The sequence below is a fragment of the Maniola jurtina genome, chromosome 13 (assembly GCF_905333055.1).
Source record: "Maniola jurtina chromosome 13, ilManJurt1.1, whole genome shotgun sequence".
NCBI lineage: Eukaryota > Metazoa > Arthropoda > Insecta > Lepidoptera > Nymphalidae > Maniola > Maniola jurtina.
Genome location: NC_060041.1, coordinates 3,508,043 through 3,532,005, shown reverse-complemented (window position 1 = coordinate 3,532,005; position 23,963 = coordinate 3,508,043). Strand labels below are relative to the sequence as shown.

At 35.6% G+C, this 23,963-nt stretch overlaps 1 protein-coding gene across 7 annotated transcripts in view; it reads right to left on the bottom strand.

Moving 5' to 3' along the window:
• LOC123870797 (optomotor-blind protein) overlaps positions 1-23,963 on the bottom strand; it is a 148,649-nt gene that overhangs the window by 27,854 nt on the left and 96,832 nt on the right. For 4 of the 7 annotated variants that reach the window (XM_045914240.1, XM_045914233.1, XM_045914237.1 and 1 more), the window contains one exon: positions 17,080-17,175. The exons of the other annotated variants lie outside the window; for them this stretch is intronic. In XM_045914240.1, the coding sequence (XP_045770196.1) occupies positions 17,080-17,175 (96 nt within the window). The remainder of the gene's footprint in view (positions 1-17,079; positions 17,176-23,963) is intronic. 7 annotated transcript variants of the gene reach the window in all.

Here is a 23,963-nt window from a genome sequence, read left to right as displayed (position 1 = left end):
GCACTGTTGCATTCCACACAATAAAAACCTGACTACATAATAATATGTTCCTTAATGTGAGTATCCAATTTAATTTGACAAATAAGTACTTAATATAGGAAAATAATGCAATAGGGATGATGACTAGTAGTCAAAACAGTGACTTTTATTAAACGTCAAAACGCTCGCTTAGCAAAGGAGCTTATATGAAATTCACAGATGTGACGTCATAAACATTTGATGTAATTTAACGTACTTTTTAGTTAAATCGATAATTTCAAATGGTTAGCAAACTTAAGACTAACAGGGGATATGAATTTTACGAATTTTGGAAGACCTTCTATTTAATGACTAGGTACCAGGAAATAATTTATCCATACTAATATTATAAATGCGAAAGTGTGTCTGTCTGACTGTCTGTCTGATACCTTCACGGCCCAAGAGTTTAACCGATTCTGACGAAATTTGGTATACTTAAAGTTAGCTTATATCTCGAGGATGGACATAGGCTATTTTTTATCGCGGAAAATCAAGGAGTTCCCACGGGATTCCTAAAGACCCATACGTTTAACCGATTTGTATGAAATTTGGTACCGAGGTAGCTTGCGTCCCTGTACTAATTAACATAGGCAACTTTTTATCCCTAAAAATCAAACAGTTCCCACGGGATCTTTAAAAACCTAAATCCACGCGGACGAAGTCGCGGGCATCCTCTAGTTAATAATAATTTTGACATAGGCATCATCCCAATTGGATGCCATCCAGGAATTAAACATATTTCTTTTTCCATATTTATTTAATATTAATCGGGCAAGTCAGTTCAAATTCTTTAAACACTTTTGCTCCGAAATGTACTGGGTGTATTAATTATTATAACAGTGACGTGTATATCGATATCGCTGTATTAACGATATGCGCATGCGAAAATCGACGTCGTACAATAAATCATATTGCGTTTTACATCTGTCGAAGTAATGGCATCTTTGTGATTTCAATTTAAGAAGATTTGGATATAACATAATTTTAGGGTTCCCTACCTCAAAAAGAAAAATAGAACCCTTATAGGCTCATTTCGTTGTCTGTCTGTTATGTCTGTCAATTCGGGGGAATCAAACCTATAGCCTAACTAGGTACTTCCCGTTGACGTAGAATGATGATCCATTCCCGTTGATGTAGCAGGTAGCAATGTCTCATAGCACAAATACTTAAAGGAAAAAATCTGAAAACCAGGAATCTGTGGTTACATCCCAAAAAATTTACTGTAATAATAAATAATTGATGTCCACGACCGAATTTACTAATTCACATCAAGATGGTGCTGCCCATTAAGTATTGACTTGCAGTGTTGTACAGATGTTAGAATGATAAATTTTTATTGTACCTACTGGTTTGAGATTTCTCGTACGATGGTACCTACCTAGTACCTACGGAACCCTTCGTGTGCGAGTCCGACTCTCAATTGGCCGGTTTTTTTTCCATGTCAATTGATAAAATATCGACACTTTTTATGAAAATAATCTACACAACCTATTTAGCCTACGACTTCCGTTTTCTCGTGCCACAGATATTTTATGGGTGAAAAAGTACCGATATAAGGGCTATGTGTTTAATAAAACTGACATACCTACCCCTTCCAAGTTATAATCGTTATCATATTTGACTCCATCATGACCTAATTACCACCAGTGAGATCGCAGTCAAGGGCTAACTTGTATTCGAATAACAAAATATCCCTCTGCAGAATACAAACTAAGTACCTACTTAGGTAAGTATCTCTGTGGGAAATCATAATATCAAAATTGATTAAACCTCATTGCTACTGCAAGACTGAAGACGGGCAAGAAGCGTAAACACTAGAAGGAAAAGGAGAAGGAAATATTAAGTAATTTTTTTCCGACCCGAGGAAAAAAGGACTCCTTTAAGATTTTTAGAAACCTACCAACCAGATAAAGTCGCGGGCAACAAAAATTTAGGCATATCTATATCTATTACCTAGGTACATACCAAACTTCTAGCTAATGTCCTACTGTATTAGAAACCTCTCCACTAGTTCCAACAACAAACTGTAGGTACAAAGTTCAAATCATCATCATCAAATCGATTGGATGAATGGTTTAGGAACACATAGGTACTTATCTACGGGACTAACCGGGATACAAAGATATACTCATCCTTATGTAAGTACCTAGAAAAATGGATGGAGCAGTAGAACAAAAATTAAATTAGCTTATTGATTTCAAACTGAACCATTATTAGGAAAGACCATGGAAGGACAAGAGAATCAAAAAAAAAAGTCAATTAAGGTAAACCATCAAGGGCCATCATTCCGAAAAATACTTGAAAACAGAATCGAAAGCATAATAAAAGCATCGACAACAGGAAGCTTAAAGTAGTCACCGATACCGAATTCAATACGTGGGGATAAATAGAAGTACGCCATTAAAAACCAAACCACTTGTTTTTTTTTTAAACACAGCATTGACAATTTGACATCTGATATTTTAAGCCCGATAGATATTCTGTGGTGTAAGTATGTGCGCGTAAGTACAACCTGCTTGGTATGACGTTAACCATAGATAATAAATCAATTTGCTTGAAGCTAATCTGTCTTGATGTCTTGATAGATTTAATGCTACCGACGATGTTTAAATTAAAGTAATATTCATGGGTAATATCTTTATAAATATTTATTTATTTATAGTAGCCGGCTTCGTTTTGCTGATTGTCGTGACATACAAGGAATAACTAACTTATTTTTGCTGCAATAGTCTAAATATTTATCCAGATTTGTTAAAAAGTCAGCAAATATTCGGATAAGGAACCCTAAAAATAGAATTGTACGAGACTGATTTAAAAAACCGTAATAATTAAATTGGAATATAGGAATTTATTCGCAATAAAGAGGTCAGCAAATGAAATGGATGGGAAAGCCGAATTGGCAGTTAGCGCGTATGGCTTTTAGCTCGAACAGAAGTGTTAATGTTTGCCCGCGAAGTCAAACAGCGCCGAGCACACAGCCTTTGCGGCACGAAACTGATATGCCGACAGAAGTTAATTATTTTTATGTACGGGTGAATAACAGCGTTCTGTTTTTAATTTTTAGTGTTTGCTGTGGAGTCTATGGTTGCTTTTTTATTTTTTACTGCAGCTTGGTATGATATTCTACTAATAAGGGCGATTGCGGTAAAATGACAGCTAAGTGCAACGATCGCTTAGCACTCTTTCGCTGTTGGCTAAAATAATTTGTCGCATAAAGAATCTATAAGTATAGGTAGGTACAGCCAATCACATCAACTGAGATTTCAGCAAAGAGAAAATTACAATTTCCGTACTAAGAGGCTGACTAGTGACTACCACTCTCAAATGGATGGTCACTTTGGACTACAATTACATAGGTAGGTACACCCAAACTCTCTATGTTATGGACCCGGCCATCAAAGCCGATGAATTCTATTGATATTACCAAAATGCCTAGTTTGTACTGGAAATATTTTTAACACCAAAACAGACTGGCTGCTTTCACCCAGTCTGTTTAGTCTTAAAAATATTTCAAGAAATATCGCAAGATATCCAACAACAGATGGCGTTAGTAGTCTTGCAAAATGATTTAGGGCATGATTTTGAAAATCCTTTCTTCGGAAGGGGTGTACAATATATCAAAAACCTATGTATATGCTAAATCTCAAGTTTCTTAGCCCAGAGGTTTGAGCTATATGTTGTTATAGGTATTATATGTCAATCTGTTTCTCCTTTTATAAAATAACTACTCGTAAGTAGATAATGCTCGCGACTTTGTTTGCGTGCATTTTGGTTTTCAAAAAATTCCGAGGGAATTCTCTGATAAGAAGAAGCATAATTATACCTATTCGTTTCAGGGATGCAAGCCATCTCTGTACCAAGTAGATGATCCCTGCCCGCAACAACATCCACATGGATTTAGGTTTTAAAAATCCCGTGGGAACTCGTTGATTTTCCGGCACAAAAAGCAGCCTACGTCTGGATGCAAGCTATCTCTGTACTAAATTTAGTCAAAATCGGTCCGGTGGATGGGTCGTGAAAAGCTAGTCGACTGACACACTTTCGCATTTATAATATTAAGTATGGATATGGATATAGACTAGCTTTTATTTCCTACTTCACGCGTATCATTTTGCTAGCAATATTATAACACAGAAAGTAGAGAAGAATTTGAAAAATAATAATTATAAGTACAGATTTTTGCACCTACCTTGGAAAAGGTATGGCACTCAAAGCTTAATTGGCTCAATGGTACACTATACCGGAACCCTAATTAGCTTACTAACATGGCTTTGGCAGTAGGGTGCTACGAACCTACTGAAAACTCGATGTTAAATATTCAGTTAAGTAAATCAAATTCGATTCTTCTTGTGGTCTAGGAAATATTATTTATATCTATTACCTAATTAGCTCAGGATGTAGGGTGCTTCGTGAAATGAAGTCTCTAATCTCTAATCCTTTTGATCTTATCGCACCTTAATTCAAAAAGCAGCAGTAAGGTAGGTAGTACTAAAAAGCTAATTACTGGCCTATGACCAGTACTAAGTTGAAGCCAATTAAGTACCTAGGCATGCTTATCATTCATTTTTACTATAAAACATCTCAATTCCAGAATGCATCAAGTTATATTATGGTCAAATATAAAAAAATATATACGGGTGATCACTAAATTGACCATAAGGTTAATCACCAATTTACTATGGTCAAAGCTTTTTAATAAAGCAGTTTGGTAGTGAGTAGTAAAGATTTCGACGGCCGACCCTCATAATTGAGGGATACAAAACAAAGTAAGAGCATAAGAGGGAGAAAGTTAAGACTCATTAGCAACAAAATAACTGATGCTCCCCAGCGGCGATCAGTGAAAATGATACACATTTGAGTTTCCTTTGATTTCAAACGATCAAACGGTATTGTATATCCTCCTGTGTGCCCTGAAGTGTCCTCACGAATGTTTGCGTTAAAAGAAACTTCTCAACCTAACGACTCGCTTTTGATGTCGATCTCAAATCCTATAATCTCACAAGCCATAAGTGTCGGAAGCGTTTTCCATTTAAAAATCGGTTAAAAACAAATGTTCACATTTCGCTTAAAACACACAAAGCGGCCGAACACTTAATACCCTTTTCAGTTCTAAGGAAAAGGGGCTAAGAGTTGCAACAAAAGCCTTCAAACTATTAAAACAAACTTACCCTCGAGTACAATTATGAAACGTAGACAATCCACCGACAGAGGCTGAACAATTTTTGCAAAAAGCGTTCCGTTTTACGCTCCCAATTTCCAATGCATTAAAACGCATTTAAATGTGGAACAGGATTTCATAAAGACGGTGGCGCCGCCATCCGCAATTAGAAGTAACATCAAACTATCGCACACCAATTATACTGATCCCTCTTTAAGAACAAAGAGTTCCGCGTTGGGGGTCCTCGTAGATCTGTTACAATAATGTGCCGGTGATTTTATACTTGAGCGATGGTGCTCTAAGCGGCCTCGGTAAAAGGCTTTTTATAGTTTTATACCTTCATTCACTATACAACTGCGCTATAACCGTTAAGTATACCTCTATTAATACTTGTATGCTCCATGTTTTCTCTACTAGTCATAATCGGATGGGATTCAAGATCTTTATGAGAATTGTCATTAAAACGGGAACATTTTGATTTCCGCGTGGGAAGATGCGTCTTAAAAAGTTAAACATGATGAAGATTCATTATATTGATTTTCAAATTCATTTGGGTATACTTACTTTACTATATTTTTTTGGAAATATTATGACACTAGGTGATACCCGCGACTTCGTTCCCGTGGATTTAGTTTTGTAAAATTCCCGTGGGAACTCTTTGATTTTCCGGAGTAAAATGTAGCCTATGTGTTAATCCTATAATCTTTCTCCATTCCAAATTTCAGCCAAGTCTCAATCTCAGGGAGTCGCTAAAACGACAGTGCAATACCTGTTGAAGTCTATCAGCCGAAACGTAGATGGCGAGACCAAATCGCATGATATGTACAACTAGTGTATGATCATTCAGATAGTGGGGACGTGTGCCCTAGTAGGTACTTAGTGACAATATATTAGGATTGTTACGTACGTAAACTTACTCTAGTTGGTATTTCGATGGGTGATCGACTTTGGAGGCTTTTTAACCCTTTCGTTTTCTCTGTGGCTCGGAGATCAGTTAAGCAATTAGCGTAAAACAAGAAAAAAAATCGCAACCCGAAATTTCATTCTCTTTCACTCCAATTCATGGCCAAGATAGGACTTCTTTAAGGGACCACTCAGACGAAAAGTGCTATCACTTATTTTCAACTTTTATTCAATGCATTAAGGTTGAATATTATGACACAATATGTCATCTAAATGGCCCCTTAAAGAGGCCCCAACCTTTACTATGAATTCCAGTGTTGTGCCTACGCAGAACCTATGCATATGTACAACTCTTACCATTATGTGATTAATGGAAAGGGATCGCGACCCTCAGGAGTGAGCGATACGACGCAGAGTCGAAGAGACGCAGGGAGAGATGATCATATAGTCTGGATACTGGATCATGATGTGTGAAGTACCAAGTTTTTACTCATTACAGACTATAAATTGAAATCGTTCAAGTAACACAGTAATTGTTCAAGAGAAGTCAATAATTGCGTGGAGCGTGGATATTTGCCTCACTCACGCAATCATTAGCTATAATTGCCCGCTGATGATACTATCGGATTTGATTTCATGACAGATAAAATTATAGCATCGCTCCATAATTAGGGGAAGACGAATGTGACTTTTCACACATTTAACTATTACTAAATATGGACGTACAATTTTCTCTGTAATTGATATTGAATAGACGACTGTTAGTTTATGCATAAAGTGGTTTGTTATTGATGGCCATTCAATTGTAAAAAAATCTAAAAAACCGGCCAAGTGCGAGTCGGACTCGCGCACTGAGGGTTTTTCGACATTTGGCACGATAAAACAAAAAATATTGTGCATAAAAATAAATAAAAACATGTTTTAGAATGTACAGGTAAAGCCCTTTTATATGATACCCCACTTGGTATAGTTATCTTACTTTGAAAATTGAAACATATATTTTTTTAAATGATGTGACCACAAATTCGCAGTTTTCAGATTTATTCCTGTACTTGTGCTATAAGATCTACCTACCTGCCAAATTTCATGATTCTAGGTCAACGGGAAGTACCCTATAGGTTTCTTGACAGTCACGACGGACGGACGGAGAGACAGACAGATAGACAGACAACAAAGTGATCCTATAAGGGTTCCGATTTTCCTTTTGAGGTACGGAACCCTAAGAAAATTCTAAAAAAATAAACGAAGTGCCCTTCCGTAGGGACCATTCTGAAAAGGATGCCACTTTGTAACTACTACCCAAAAATCTTACTCTTCTCTTATTTATAAAAATTAAAAAGGAATGAATATTCCTTAGTTAAAAGATTGTCCACTAAGTTCAAATAGTAGGCTTCTATAGTAAAAAGTAGATGGTTAAGTCACTTTCTGTTGCTTTATTTTTTATTGCGCCAGGTTTTTGCTCCGCATGTGAAGGAATTTTTACAGTATCATTAATGCAGCATCGCACATACCTTAGCTAGTCTGTAAGTGGTAGAGTGTTCGAAAAGTCACTTATAAATTGCTTTTTAATTATGATCGATAGGTACAGCTATAATGTTCAGAATATCTTGTCTTCTGTGATGAACGAGATTTTGCTTGACTTAGGCCGCGACTTACACCTGTAAGTTTTACTTACGTAAGTAGCCTACGTGATTAACTTACGACAAAACTAATTACGTAAGCTACTAACGTGAGTAAGTACCTACGTGGCCTGTTTCGCAACCGCCAGATAAACTTTGTCTAAAGGATAAAGACATTTTGACACATTCCCAATACAAAAAACCGGGCAAGTGCAAGTCAGACTCGCGCACCGAGGGTTCCGTACTCGGGTAATTTTTCCGACATTTTGCACGATGAATCAAAAACTGTTATGCATAAAATCTATTTTAGAATGTAAAGGTAAAGCCCTTTCATAATATGGATACCCCTTTTGGTAGGTATAGTTATCTTACTTTGAAAATTGAAAATACTAATTATATTTTATTTGTTCAAGAACACATTTTAAATATTTTTTGTGACGTAACCACAAATTCACGGTTTTCAATGTTTTCCTTTACTTGTGCTACCTACTTGACCAAATTTTATGATTCTAGGTCAACGGGAAGTGGGTACCTATAAGTTTTCCTACCCCATAAGTTTTCTTGACAGACACGAGAGACGGACAGACAGACAGACAACAAAGTGATCCTATAAAGGTCCCGTTTTTTTTTTTTGAGTTACGAAACCCTAAAAACTATCATGATGTCTTTATTCGTAAGATAAAGTTTATTTGGAAGTTGTGAAACAGGCGCTAAAACTTATAGGAGTAGGTAATCGCGGCCTTATACTTAGTAGGTAGGTAGTACATACAAGTCGTTGGTTTTTAAACAATGAAATTATTTCAATCTTTAAAGGCTTTGCTCATGTATGAATGTACCTATTTAATATTCTATTCTTTTTAAAGGATTATGATAAATATGGGCAGGTTTTTAAAGGAGTATATTAGCACTATACATGGTGTTTATCCGCACTGTATGGTGGCGTAGGTAATACAATAACTCACAAAGCTATTAACACTTTGAAATATTTTATTGCATATAGAGATAATCAGGTTTCCCTACATTATAACGGCACTTAGATGGAAATTATTAGGGTTGACACACAAAATAATAAAAATTTAATAGGCACAGGTCTATAAAATAATTAATGATTTAGTTTTAACTAAACAAACTGAAGTTATTAACGAAATCCTCAAGTAGAGTATCTGTATACTTGCTATATATTTTCAATAGACCACCTAACTAATGAATGAGCTCTTTACCTAAATATTTTTAGATTACGTAAGTAATGTAACCAAATATAGATTGGATAAAGAAGACGGCACATCTTTTTGATCTAGAAACTAGATCAAGAAAACAGAAAAAAATCAATAGTTTTATTTGTAGGCACATCACCTTTATAGGTAATTATCTAAATAGAAATCAATAACATAAACAGCACCTTATCTAGGTACTTAATTTGAATTTTAGACAACGATCAATTTTTTTAAGACAGGGTTTTTCTATTTGCAATTAGAGTCTTCCTTATGAGAAAATCTAGTAAGAATGATTGCAATAAGAATGTTAAAAGAAATTTCAACTATTCTTATAAGTAAAAAAAAAAAAATTATAATAAAATAGCGAGCTAACGAGCAGGTGGGTCACCTGATGTTAAGTGATTACCGCTATGAACATTAATAGCAGCACCAGAAATACCGCCAATGCGATGCCTACCTTTCAGGAATTTGTTGCTTGTTTGTTGCATAGCCTCGATAGCTCAACGGTTGAGGAACGGACTGAATTCTGAAAGTCGGCGGTTCAAACCCCGCCCGTTACACTATTGTTGTACCCACTGCTGGCACAAGCTTTACGCTTAATTGGAGGGGAAAGGGGAGTATTAGTCATGATTAGAATGGCTAAAATGCTTTAAAAAAAATTGTTTTAAGCGAAAGTTTAGATTTCTTATGCGTTTGTGTCAACCCTGGCACAATCATAGAAACGGCTAGTTACTAAACCATCTCGCAAGGTAGGTAGCACCTACATACGCGTGCGGTCTTCGGATACCTCTCCATCTTAGACGTGTTCGGTTGTTCACGGAATGGCGGCCCGTTTCCGTGAAAACATAACTTTCAATTGTAGCTATGCGGTGACAACATTTTTTGTATCACGCGCTGGGTGTTCTTGGATTTTGTAATCTGTATTTTCCTCAGCTATGTAGGTATCTGTGTTTTCTACATGTAGTGAATGAGAATGAAATGTTCAAGTAAGTAATGGTGTCTTTACAAGTTACCACAAGTTTATGGGAATCTTTTTTTTTTTTTTCTTTAAATCTGGCTTTACTCTGATTAGCCAATGTCAAGTTTGTGATATTTTCAAGTTATTGAATTTATACAAGTATGGACTCCGTCTGCGCCGGCGCCCGCCGACATACGCGCGGCGCCCCTTTAGAGCGCTTCCCAGTCAGTTCCACCACCTAAAAACACCAACTAACACAAAAACCAGCCACTCTTAGCAAAAAAAACACTCCAAACAAGCACAGCACGCGCGCCAGCAAACGCCATCGCAGACGAAGTCCTATGGGAATCTAGTTATGATGATCGTTTAGAACCTTTTCAAAACACTTTATATCTATAATATCTAATAAGTAGTATGAGTGAAGGCTTGTTTTGTTTTGATTAAGGATTGAAGGAAAATAAAACGATTACTTAATCTAAAAAGCTTTTGGTATACTTACCTACTTAATAAGTTATTGAAAATAAACACCAGAATATATCGATACCTATGTAAATAAGAAATATAAACTTTACTTTAAAAAAAAACTTCTAAAAAATCAAGATTCCGCTAATTTACACATTTTAACGCATTTTAAGTACCTAAACCAGCTTCATTTACATTATTGGAGAATCACTATTATAAATCAAAAGAATGCCTTTTATTTCCTCCATTTTCAGAAATTATTCAATTAGATTAGGTCAAAATATGTGTCCCAAAACAAAATCTAAGCACCAAGACTCCAAGCTTAGAGTGTTTTTGAAAACGCTCTACCCCGCCCGAACACCCGAAGCTCGCGAAAGAGGTCCTAAATAAAGATAAAGATTTCGCCGAAAAATTCATTTTATTGCAACATGAAATAAAAACACAATTTGACAGTTAATCTCTAACCTTTCCGAAGTCGGGTAAATGAAAAAAAAATGCTCTAAATCTAATTCTCTTTACATCTATTGAAATAAACTGCTAACACACCCTGACATCCATAAAAGACTTGTCAGTGAGTCTGTAAGTAACCCAATAAACCCCATACATCATCCCATAAGCGCATCAATATCGAGCCAATCAATTACTACCCTCTCGACCCCCTTGCCCATCGCCCATGGGATGCTGTTTGATCTATAGCATCTTGTCTTGTAAAAGTAAAAGATACGGTGCTATTATTTATAGTGTTGATCAAACGAATAAAACCATATTTTTCAGTTCTTCAATTATTTTATTAATAACTAGGGGATGCCCGCGGCTTCGCCCGCGTGGATTTCGATTTTTTTAGATCCCATGGGAACTCTTTGATTTTCCGGGATAAAAAGTAGCCTATGTCCTTCCCCGGAATGTATTCCAAGTCTGTACCAAATTTCATTAAAATCGGTTCAGCGGTTGGGCCGTGAAAACGTAGCAGACAGACAGACAGACACACTTTCGCATTTATAATATTAGTATGGATAAATATTAGATAAATGCGAAAGTATGTCTGTCTGTCTGCTAGCTTTTCACAGCTCATCCGTTAAATCGATTTTGACGAAATTTGGTACAGAGATAGCTTTCATCCCGGGGAAGGACATAGGCTACTTTTTATCCTGGAAATTTTTAAATAAACCTAAATCTAGTAATAATTGTTTTTATTATAACTTGACAAAACGTTGTGCTTACAAGCTTTAGTGTGAGGTGAGTAGGTAGTGTAGTTTCCCTTACGAAGGTAGTATTAGCTTTGGCGGTGTCGCATAATGGAATTAGTGTTACATGCGAGCACATTGGTCACATAGAAACCATACTAGGCGTGCCCGGTCGAGCGTGAGAGGTCTGGTTGACGGATTTATTTTGTGACAGTTGTGGATCGCATCGCACACGTGTAGGTACCTAGTGTTAACAGGGCTCTCTCCGTCACTCGTTTCATACAATCGTAGTTCCAATTTCATTTCAATATTAAGCAACCAAAGTCCATGAAATTTTGCAGACATATTCTAGAAACTAATATTCTGTGTCTGTGGTGTTTTAGATTTTTCTAAAAATATGTAGTTTTAAAATTACAGGGGCTCAATGGTTTGTATGTGAATTTTTAGGACCGCGTAACTTTGAAACCGAATATTTTAACAAAAATCTGGAAAACCACAGACATAGATATTAGTTTCTAGAATATGTCTATAAAATTTCATGGACTTTGGTTGCTTAGTATTCAAATGAAATTGGAACTACGAGTGGAAGAGATGAAACGAGTGGAAACGAGTGACAAAGAGTCAATAACTTTCAAACGGCTGAACCGATTTTCTTGGATTATAGCTATAACACTCTCTTACCTTTCAAACAAAAAAAAAACTAAATTAAAATCGGTTCATTAGTTTAGGAGCTACGATGCCATAGATAGATATACATATACACCCGTAAAACTTATAACACTCCTTTTTTTGGGTCGTGGGTTAATAAAGCTACGAGGGTTCCAAACGCGCCCAAGTAGGTAGGAGAAGAGCCCACAAAGAATCCAGTTGGGTATTCTTTTTTTTATCACCACTTTACAAAATCACTTAGGTATACTTATTAGAACTATCAAAGCTATTTGGCAACTCATTCCCAAAGTAATTTAAATAACCCTCATCATCAGATTCATCATCATCATTACCGACCGATAGACGTCCACAGCTGGACATAAGTCTCTTATAGGAACTACCACACGCCATGGTCTTGCCTGAATCCAGCGGCTCTCTGTGACTCGCCTGATGTCGTCCGTTCACCTAGTGGGGGGTCTTCCAACACTGCGCTTTACAGATAATAGAGGCGTAAAAGCCCTGCTTACTCTATTTATTATGATCTGCCAGTAATTAAGTAACTAGAATACCTAACTAATGCCTACCCTGGCTTCGAGCCCTGTGCATGCCACTGAGTGTGCTTATGGTATGTACTATGTACGCAGGGTAGGTCAAGAAATACTACAAGTCCCTACAAGAAACCTATTTTCTTTTTTTTCAGATACAAGTTAGCCTTTGACTTCAATCTCACCTGGTGGTAAGTGGTGATGCAGTCGAAGATGGAAGCGGCCTAACCTGGAAGCAGTTTTTATTAAACCCATACGTACCCCTTTGGTTTCTATACGTGGCATCATACTGGAACGCTAAATCTCTTGGCGGCACGGCTTTGCCGGTAGGCTGGTAACTAGCCACAACCGAAGCCTCCCGCCAGATCAAACCACTGATTTAGAAATTATAAAGTCCGAAACCCTGCCGGAAAGCGAACCCGGGACCTCCCACTAAGAACATCACAGCGCTCTTAGTTGTCATGGCGCCATGGAGGTCGTTAAAACCTGTCTAGTTGTGGACGTCTCTTGATAATGATGGTAAGTAAATGATGCTGAGGAGGAGTTACCCCTTCTCATTATAGGACTATACCTCATAGGTATAGGACACCATTGTATGTATCACTTTTTGGCACGTAAAAGCCCGAGGTATGCATTATCTGTATTTAAATCCATCTGATAGAAACACATTTTTATATTTTTAAATTAACCAGAGCCACGTGAAATTAATGAAACTTTACATCCGTCAAAATGGGTGTAATAAACAAACAGACTGGCATCGACAGCTGCCTAACGACAGAGCAGTATTTATTACCATAATTATCTCATAACGCTTGTTAGTTTACTCAAGAACAAACCCCTAATCATTTTCTAATTAAGTCCGTTTCTACGCCAATTCCCGACTCCATTTTTTTAATCAAAACTTGATAACTTCACAATTGGAAGTCAACTCTATGCTAATTTGTTTAAAGTTTTTATTTGATTGTCTTGTTTTGAAGAATTATTTGGGCTGAGGTGTTTTTCTTCCATATAATTTGTATACGGACACCTCTGGAAGTCCAAACTGGCGCCTTCGGCAATCTTGTTGCCCGTAAACTTTTGGTTTATTAAAAAAGCAATAAAGTTTTGTAAGCGCAAGCGTAGACGATGGACTAGTCGGCGGAGAACATATTTTATAGTTCGGACGAACTACATAATCCATACTAATATTATAAATGCGAAAGTGTGTCTGTCTGTCTGTCTGTCTGTCTGTCTGTCTGTCTGTCTGTCTGCTACGTTTTCACGGCCCAACCGCTGAACCGATTTTGATGAAATTTGGTACAGACATGGTCTACATCCCGGGGAAGGACATAGGCTACTTTTTATCCCGGAAAATCAAAGAGTTCCTGCGGGATTTAAAAAACCGAAATCCAGGCGGGCGAAGCCGCGGGCATCCTCTAGTTATTACTATTTAGGTACTATTACTACTGAGTCTAGTCTAGTCTATCGTGTGCGTTATGCGAATGCGATGCAGTTCCACAACATATTTAAGACTTAAGTCTACACGAGCGAAGTCGCGTGCTTCATTATAGTATTAGGTATTATATAAAAATAAAGTTATGCATGGAATAGTGGTGATTTATAACTTATTTATTTAGCCTTTAACTATAATTATGACGTCACTGTTACCATATTTAGAAATAATAAATAAATTTTTTATGAAACAATGTCGCGAAGTTCCTCTATCGATTAAAAAAGAAATGACGCAAATCGGTTCAGAAATCTCGGAGATATCGGCGTACATAGGTAGAAAAACACAACTCCCTTTTTGAAAGTCGGTTAAAAAAGTAGCCTATGTTACACCCTGGTCAATCCTCTACTTGTCTGTGAAAATCCCGTCAAAATCGGTTCAGCCGTTCCAAAGATTAGCCTTTTCAAACAGACAGACAGACAGACAGACAGACAGACAGACCGACAGACAGACAAAAATTTTAAAAACCTGTGATTCAGTGTTGGTATCGTTCAAATAACCACATGAGCTTAATATGAGGTAGTTATTTCGAAATTACAGACAGACACTCCAATTTTATTTATTAGTATAGATTTCATGTCAATCGGTTCATAAATAAAAAAGTTATGTCAATTTAAAGAATCACGGCGAAACAATCAACGTACAGAGTATATGCTGCCCGAAAAGTCACTATTCCACGCAAACGAAGTCGCGGGCACAGCTAGTATAAAAATAAATCTATGCATGGAATAGTGGTGATTTATAACATATTTATTTAGCCTTTAACCATAATTATGACATCGCTGTTACCATATTTAGATATAATAAATGATTTTATCATACATTATATTGAGATCATCTGTTTAGATAATTAAGTAGGTATATTTATGTACCTACCTATGTGATCTGTGGTAGGTAGTACTGGTACGTATTTAATGTGATAAAAGGTGTTTTATAAGTTGATACCCTTTAGTACCTACCTAAGTACTTAGTTACTGTGTTTATCAATATCGGGTTTTCTGTAATTAAATGACCGCTTTAGCAACTAAGCATTAAAAATAAAATGGAAATTAAAAATTTTCAGATCATGATCAGCCTTTTCGATTGATTTTACCGAAATGTATTAATTTTACTTGCTCGTAAAATTAAAAGCCTTATTAGGTATCAACCCACTGCCAATGCTCCAAGTTTAGAGGTCTGCATTCCAAGTTCCCTAGGTATTAATTAATTAAAACGTTAATTAGGTGCTAATTTGACCTAGGTACTCCTACTATTCAACTACTTTTGTCTCTAGACTGTAGAAATAAGACCCACTGGGGTCTTATCTCCCTAGTCTAGTGGGTATTATCTATCTAGTAACTATCTAGTGGGTAGAGACCAGTGGGTCTTATCTCTCTAGTCTCTACAGTCTCTAGAATTCGTAATAACTTAGAATTCTCTACGGTTTGGAAGTGGGATCGATTTCAGGCTCAAGACACATTGGAACGGCCATACATGGGCACCTTGAGCAGTTTACCGTTGACTAAGCGATGGCCAATGGCTCGAGCAGTCGATGCCAGCTGCTCAAGCGATCTCGTGTGTAACAATGAAAAGAAGACTTGTAGTTCATGACTGTTTCAAGCTGCCTGTGTATTGTCACTCCTTCTTTCGATTATCAACGTTCAACATGTTACGAAGAAAATATTATTAAACGATATGGACAATATTTGTTTTATGAATCCTCATTCCATTATACAAAAATTACATGCCTGAATAATCCTGCATACCGACGCGCCCACTTACCGGTAGGTAAGCAGTTATAACAAAAAATAAAAGGTAATAGTCAAGGCCCGATCATAAATAATAGAATCATTAACATCTGCCGCTATGATTTCGACTATAAACTTTTTTTGGGCGCCAAAAAAATTCAAACAAGGTTAGTTTGGGGCGTCATCGGGAAAGGACGTGTTTTGACGGTTATTTCGTTACGTTATTTTTAATTTCCTTTTTTAATTTTAAAGTTGCAATAGTTTCACGGTACGATTAGCTAATTGAGGAATTTTAGAGTCATGACCCATGAGTTGGAATCATAGATTTTTTAGCGAATATAGGTGTTTTATGCAATAGAGATGTCGTTATTACTAGAGGCTCAACCCTCTGCTATCTTGTATTGAAATAAACTAATATTAAGAAAAAAACTTCACAAGACACACCGCCTCTAATAATACGACATCTCTCTGGCAAAATCACAAAACAATAGTCTACATATCCATAATATATCTACAAATATTTGTATGATTTTCAAAGTACATATTATAAGCATATTTCGACATACGGAGCTGATCCAAGAATCTGAACGATTTGAAAGAAAAAGTAACATCAAGCTGAGTTTGTTATGGGCTCTTTCAGATCTGAACAATTTAATTGCTGGCAATCAAAAAGTGTAAAATAGCATTTACTTTGAATAAATTATTTGACTTAGACTTAAAAAAAGAAAAAGCTTGTAAGCAAACTGCAGTCTGCAGGCAACATTTATTTTTTCTGCTATGATTACATTTTAGGTAGGGTTGCAATCCGTCCAAGTTTCCCCGGATCGGTTTTAGTTTGGTGGGCATCCGGGAAGCGCCTGGGTTTCAGATTGTCCAATAACAATTAGTTTTTAATCTTGAATGATGAGAGAAACATTCTGTTTAATTTTTAATGATATTGTTACCAAAGTTTACCTAAAGGTATTTTATATTTACTTTATTTGGAGGTTAAAAGGAATAGACAGGACAGATAGTCCGAGGTTTAAGCTCGAAAATCCGTTTTCGAGTTCATTGTCCTAGTCTTAAACATTTTACAGATGGCAACCCTATTTTAAGGTAGCTTTTTGCTATTTATTTATTTCTGTAGATTAAAAAAAAATGAAATGTCTACTAACCAAATGATCTGAGTGGGGGTCTCTGGGCGCACTAGGTACTGGATTTGGCCACAGCAACTTTGACAACATCCGTTGGCTTTGGCTATAGATGAGCTCCTACGAAGGAGAAAAATGAACTTTAGTATGCGAAGAATAAAGGCGATCGCCTGAACACTGGATATCCAGTGGCGTGCACAGGATTAATGACGTATGGTATGTAGGACACTAGATAAGACTGGCAGATGATGATACAAAATTGGAAAAAAATTCTTCAAAATGGCTTATGAAAAATCTCTAGGGTATGCAATTCCTTTATGCATGTTTGAAGTGCACGCCACTGGGGATATTGGGTATATTAATTAAGATTCTAGACTGTTATACGAGTCAAGAAAATATAATAAGAAAGTAATCTAAATGATTTGATAAGCCGCACGGTGGGGCAGTTCCGGGAATTAGCTGGCCATAAATCGATTTCTCAAAAATGGCCATTGACAAACAAAACTTACTACCTTAGGTAATTAAGTAGACACCGAACATAATGCCACCTCTCCATTCCTCTAATTAGGGGTGTTCACCATTTTGTGTCAGTCTAAACCTGAGCGTCACTCTAAGTGTTCATACTGCGTTAACTGATTCAATTAAAACAACTTTTTAAAAAGTGATTTTTATATGTTAGTGAGTTATTTTTGCAAAAAATCTTAATGGATTCGATTATAACAGGTAAGCGCCCATATATTACATTTATAAAAAAGTTTGAATAACGATAAAATAGATATTTCATGGCACTTGCAAAATAATGCTTCTGTTGCGGTCGAAAAATCATCTTTTAGATACTCAAAAAGGTTTTACTTTAACTTCCCACCGAGTCCCATCGGTTTTATTCATTGTAAATAAAAACTGACTATTATCCCTAATTGAATACATCGAGATTAGCTGCGGACTCTCGCGGAATCCATATTTTGAAGGCTATGAAGTACATAGCGGAAAATCGCCGTATTTCACAAATTTCTTTTTTTCGGTTTAAACCGGTTTTTATTTGCTTCCAGAATAGGAAGGCACTTTAGGGACTCGCACCGTAACACGTGGATTTCTTTTTACTAAATTGCAATAACAAGACTTGCCCGATTTTGATGCAAAATTGATTTATTTTGAGAGATATAGTCTATCACAAGATGAATATTGTGATGAACAAAAGAAGGAAGTTAAACATAATTTCTCATGTCTAAAGTCACAATTTAAGAAAAAATGGATCGAGTCACATAAAAAGGCCCATACTTTCATTCAAAAGAATGATGAATGGTTAAAAGGAACATACGAAATACCGAGACCTAAAAAGCCTTCTTCTGGTAAACCATCAAAGTCGTTTGAAGATTCAAGTGAGAGAAGTAAACGCAGAAAAACACTCAAAATGCGTAGCACTATAGAAACAGACCACAAAACTTTATATTGAGTTGTATCCCTGGCACCCTATGTCTCCAACAATGCATAAAATCTTAATACATTGTGCAACTGTAATGGATCATGCACTTCTGCCTATTGGATTACTATCCGAAGAAGCAGCAGAGGCACGAAACAAACATTTTCGCCAGTATCGGTATTTCGCAAGAAAATGCTCAAGGGAGCAATGCAATTATGACGGCCTTAATAGGTTGTTGCTAAGTTCGGATCCATTAATATCGAGCATAAAGCCAAAACCTAAAAGAAAAAATGTGCCTCATAGCAAAGAAGCGTTGGAAATGCTTATTTCCGCTGAACTCAACACAGCAGAATGTCCTCATGAGGAATCTGAACCGGACCAACTTGACAAGGATGAATTGAGCTCTAGCTCTGGTGAAGACACTTGGGATTGATCTGAATCACATTATGTTTATTTTCGTATTTTTTTATTTACCATTGCATCTTTATTTTCTTAGTTTTTGTTTTTATATTTTCTTAATTTATCATAATCACGATTTTAATTTACTATTACTTATAGTTTTAGTGTTTTTAGTTTTTTACTATGTTTTATATAGAAATAAAATCTGTTTTGGCACTTTATGGAATTATTTGTTTTTCGTGTCAAAAAAACGTTTGTTTCTCCTTCGCGGTAAAACTACTGAACCGATTTGGCTGAAATTTCGAATGGATATAGATTATGCCCTGGGTTAGCACATAGGTTACTTTTTATCTCAGAAAATCCATGGTTTCCACATGATTTAAATCAGAATTTCGACAAACAGGATTTAAAACCAAAATATACGCAAGCGCGGCCGCGGGCATCAGTTAGTTTTGAAAAATAAGTTCCCAAAATACTAAAAAATATAATTTAACCTATTTACAGCACATATATGGGAGAAAATAATATTGGCCGCCTAATTCCTGGATCTGCCCCACTGTGAGCCGTATAATTATGACAAAATATGAGATTTTCTGCAATAGGAATAAAATTTAAAAATAGGTAGATATTTTATAATGAATATAATATAATACTAGGTATATTGTAAGTGTGTATAGTGTTTATTTAATTTAATAAGTACTCATATTTAACTATCCTATGAGACATATCCGTTGATTTGCTGCAATTTATTAAAAAAAAAAACATCACATAAATAATACGAAAGTTCATAGTAGACAACTAACACCTACTTATCACTGTTAACTATGTAATACTGAATAATAGAATCAGAAATGTACTTAATATCCAATTAATTAATTATGAGCGCAGATAAATTAATAGGTAGGTAGGTACATACCTACAATGCTTGTTAATAAAAATATGAAAATATAAATAATTCCATAAATAAAACATAAGTACTAATAACTAAATAAATATAATTATAAAAAGAAAATATAGGCACCATATTATCATAAATATTTTGCAAAAATACATAATTTATACCTACCTACCTAATGATATTTTAATTTTTGTGCTTTATTAACTATAAGATAATAATATAATTGTGTTTGTTAACAAACATATAACAACCTTATTAAGTTTCTATGTGAAAATTAATAAGTTTGTTATGTAGCATGCCCTCAAATTCTTACAAAGCGTGGGTAAACATCAGAATAGGTGCGTTAAAGTTAAATGCCATTTTATCATTAAAGTTTAAACCCATTAAATATCATTAATGATAAAAACAGCTAGTGTTTAGTCTACAAGATGTTACGACAGTTAATTGGCTCGAAAAGGAACTTGATCGATTGCTAAGTTGTTGCGAGTGTCGGTAATTATAGATAAACATAATTATTACTAGTAAGGAACTTGGCACGCAATTTAATTAATACTACAAATTACTATTGCGATAGGTAAGTATATATAATATAAGTAAATATGTCGCAATATATAATACGACATTTAGATATTCATGCCCTTAATTAAATTAGCTATAGGTAGTCCACATTTTTTAACCCCGGATACCAAAATGACGTTTCGGGGTTTTGTCTTTAATGATGCAAAACGATACTTACCTACTAACCGATAAATATTTGTGGGAATTCTTATCAAATGTGTATGACACTAACAAAATGTGTTGAAAATAATTCAAATTCAAATGAAATAAATAGGTAAGTATCGCTTGATTCTGAATTTATGAGTTGTACATAATTATTAAATATTGAAAAATTCTCTAGGTGAATTATTTTTGCATTTTTTGTTACCAATTACAGCTCGTTCACACAGTCTGCGTAAGCGTAGACGTAGCGCGTAGCATTGCGTTGTAATGTATGGAATATGAGACATGACATACCGCTTGCGTGACGTGAAACCTTCACGTGTCAAGTGTACGTGCTTGGTGTGAATCGGCCTTTCTTTAAGTCTTTAAAATAATATGTGATTAATGCTACTTTTTAATCTCATAATTACACATTTCGTATGTTTATTTTACTCGTTTTGCACGAAATATTATTTTATTAACGATTTTAACCTAACCCGGAACCATGAGGACAACACTATTTTTGGCACTATAACACAGACAGCTTGCATCTAAGGGGCCGACATGGATAATTTTTTTTTTATTCCGAAAAATATTCTAGTCCAACACGAAAAAAGAAAATTAAAAATTTCAAACACAAGACGTCGCAGGCATCAATTAGTTTTGGATTTTCATTCAGACAATACTTGCAGACATAATTTTAAGTAAGCTAAAATTTAGTGTGTATAGAATATGTACTTAGTATGAATGAAAAGTTACGATCCTGCGCTCGCGCCGCTGCCGGCGATATAACAGGTAAGCGTGGGTTTGAAACTGTTGGTTTAAATATCATTCATCAATCAAATGCTTTATTAAATTATGGACATGTATTTTACGATTTATAAATAACCAGTCGTTAAATAATAGGCTTGGATAGAAGCGTTGTAGGTATTAACGCGGCAGTCTCCGTTTTCGTCGATACTAAAGTTTACTAAAATGTAAATAAGTTAGGAACGCATGGATCGAAAAATTTGAAATTAATATATAATATTTTTCATTATATCCCCTTGGATTTGGTCCGATAAAAACATGATTGGACAAACTTTCCTCGATAGAAAAAAAATCAGAAGTTTGGTCTAAAACCTTAGACTTTTGGGTTTTTGTCTTTAATGACAAATCTCTTAAAGACGTAACTTTCACCATAGGTGTAAAACAATCAAAAAATTCGGTCCGATCATTTCACGGTAAGTGCTATATTTCAAATTATATTCTAAATTATTTGATTTCACGCTTTCCTCGCTTATTCTCTTCAAATCGCGTACAGAGTATCCACCATTCACAACAAGATAAAGTTGAAAACTAAAACTCGACTGCGATCGTCTTAATAAACGCTGAAATATTAGAGTAAAATTGTTTTTCTGTAGCTTGGTATATTTTAATGTTGTTATATACTTTACATTCATGAGCTCAAAATTTTCTCCTCTTTCATTTGACAATCCCACTCGATACCACCCACCCATTTTTTTTGATGTGCCTAACATCCGTTAGGTTAATTTTTTTCGTACAAAATATAGCCTATGCCACCCGTTCCTTTACAGCGAATCAATTGACACCTCATTCATCAAAATCGGTCCAGTAGTTTAGGCTCTACAGTGGAACACACAGAATCTGGATACAAACATACATACATTCATACACACATACATACATAGACTGCTAAAATCATAACCCTTCCTTTTGGCTTTGCCGCAGTCGGGAAAAGTACAGATTGACTATTAATTTTCGTAACTTACAAGCTCTAAACTTTCAACACTGTCATTTGTGAAGTTTCAGATCTCAGATATTTAGTTGTACCTATTATGTGAGTTGGGCCTCGCTCTTGTAGGATTCCGTACATAATTATTATGAACAGCATATTTTGGGTGTATGAAATATTTCTTTTCCGAGCTAGAATATCGCACTAAACCGTGAAAGAAAATCCTAAAAAATGGCCGTTTGTTTTGGTCACAACTTACAAACTATTTATAAATCATTGTTTTCAGTATTTGTTGTTTAAAAAGCAGTACATGACACATAATATACCGAAATTTCATATCCCTATTAGTTTAGTTACTGAGATAGCCAAAAATGGTCAAATACTGACTATCAACTATGTTGGACTCGGTCAGCAGGAAGCTAAGGCCGTAAGAAATTGCCACTAATATTTTGTACTATATTTATGTGAAAACTGCAAGCAGCGTTTCATAAAAGAAACTTCATTTATTACGAAGGTGTCTATTAAGCAATCTTCATTCATAGTCTTTCGGCTGTTTAACCATCATCCACGGTGAAACAAAAGCAAACGAACTCAACGAGTTAGCCACTCCTGCCTGAAAAATAACGAGACGTAATAACAGCTTGCGTTGTTCTCGCGCGCAAAACAAATACCAGAGCAGGTAGCCACAGAGATCCCCAAATTATTATCATAATTCAATAATATGAATTTGTTTTTGATTATTTTTTGTTCATATACTTTAGTTTTCCTTAGTTACTCAAAAGGTGAGTATCCGAATAGTGAAATAAAATGTTTGGTGTGCGTAGATTTGGATTTGGTGGAGCTAAGATTCCAGAAACTATGATTTATTGTAACATACCTACTCGTACATATCATGAGGCATTTTTGTGATTTTATGAAATCTGTCCTACATTAATGTCTATGTTAAACAATATTTTAATTTAAACACCTTAACATCAATCAATTCAACAGTTCACGAAATTATGAATGAAAAACGATTATTCACATTTAGCTTGCGTCCAAAAAAAGGTTGACCACCTCTGGCTTAAAAAATGAAGAGACGTAATAATAGGTTACGTTGTTCTCGCCCGCAAAACAAACACAGCAGAGCAGGTATCGACAGAGAGTGCTAAATTACTTTAACAACTGCCTAAACATTTCTTTGGCATGATTTATCACTGTTTTTATAGCTTACCACAGACCACGGTCGTATAGCAAGCGATTAAATTCCTGTGAACTTTCAAACGTACCATATTGATTAGGTACTTATTACATTTTAACTTTGACAATAAAGAAAAATAATAGTAGGTTACGGTTGTACTCGCTCCGAAAACGTATACCGTAGAGAATCGACAGAGAGAGCCAAACTTTCTTTAGCATGATAAATTACTAGTCTTTATAGCTTAACATTATCACAAACCACAGCCGTATAGCATGCGATTACGTTTCTAATACTACTTTGTCAACGTTTGCATAGTGGTATATTGACAATTAGGTAAGTTTTTTGCTTTGATAATAAAGACCTAATAATAGGTTACGTTGTTCTCGCCCGCAAAGAAAACACAACAGAGCAGGTATCGACAGAGAGTGCTAAATTACTTTAACAACTGCCTAAACATTTCTTTGGCATGATTTATCGCTGTTTTTATAGCTTACCACAGACCACGGCCGTATAGCAAGCGATCGCGTTTGTAAGATTAGTCTGTGAATGTTTTCATACCTAATAGGTACCTATAGGT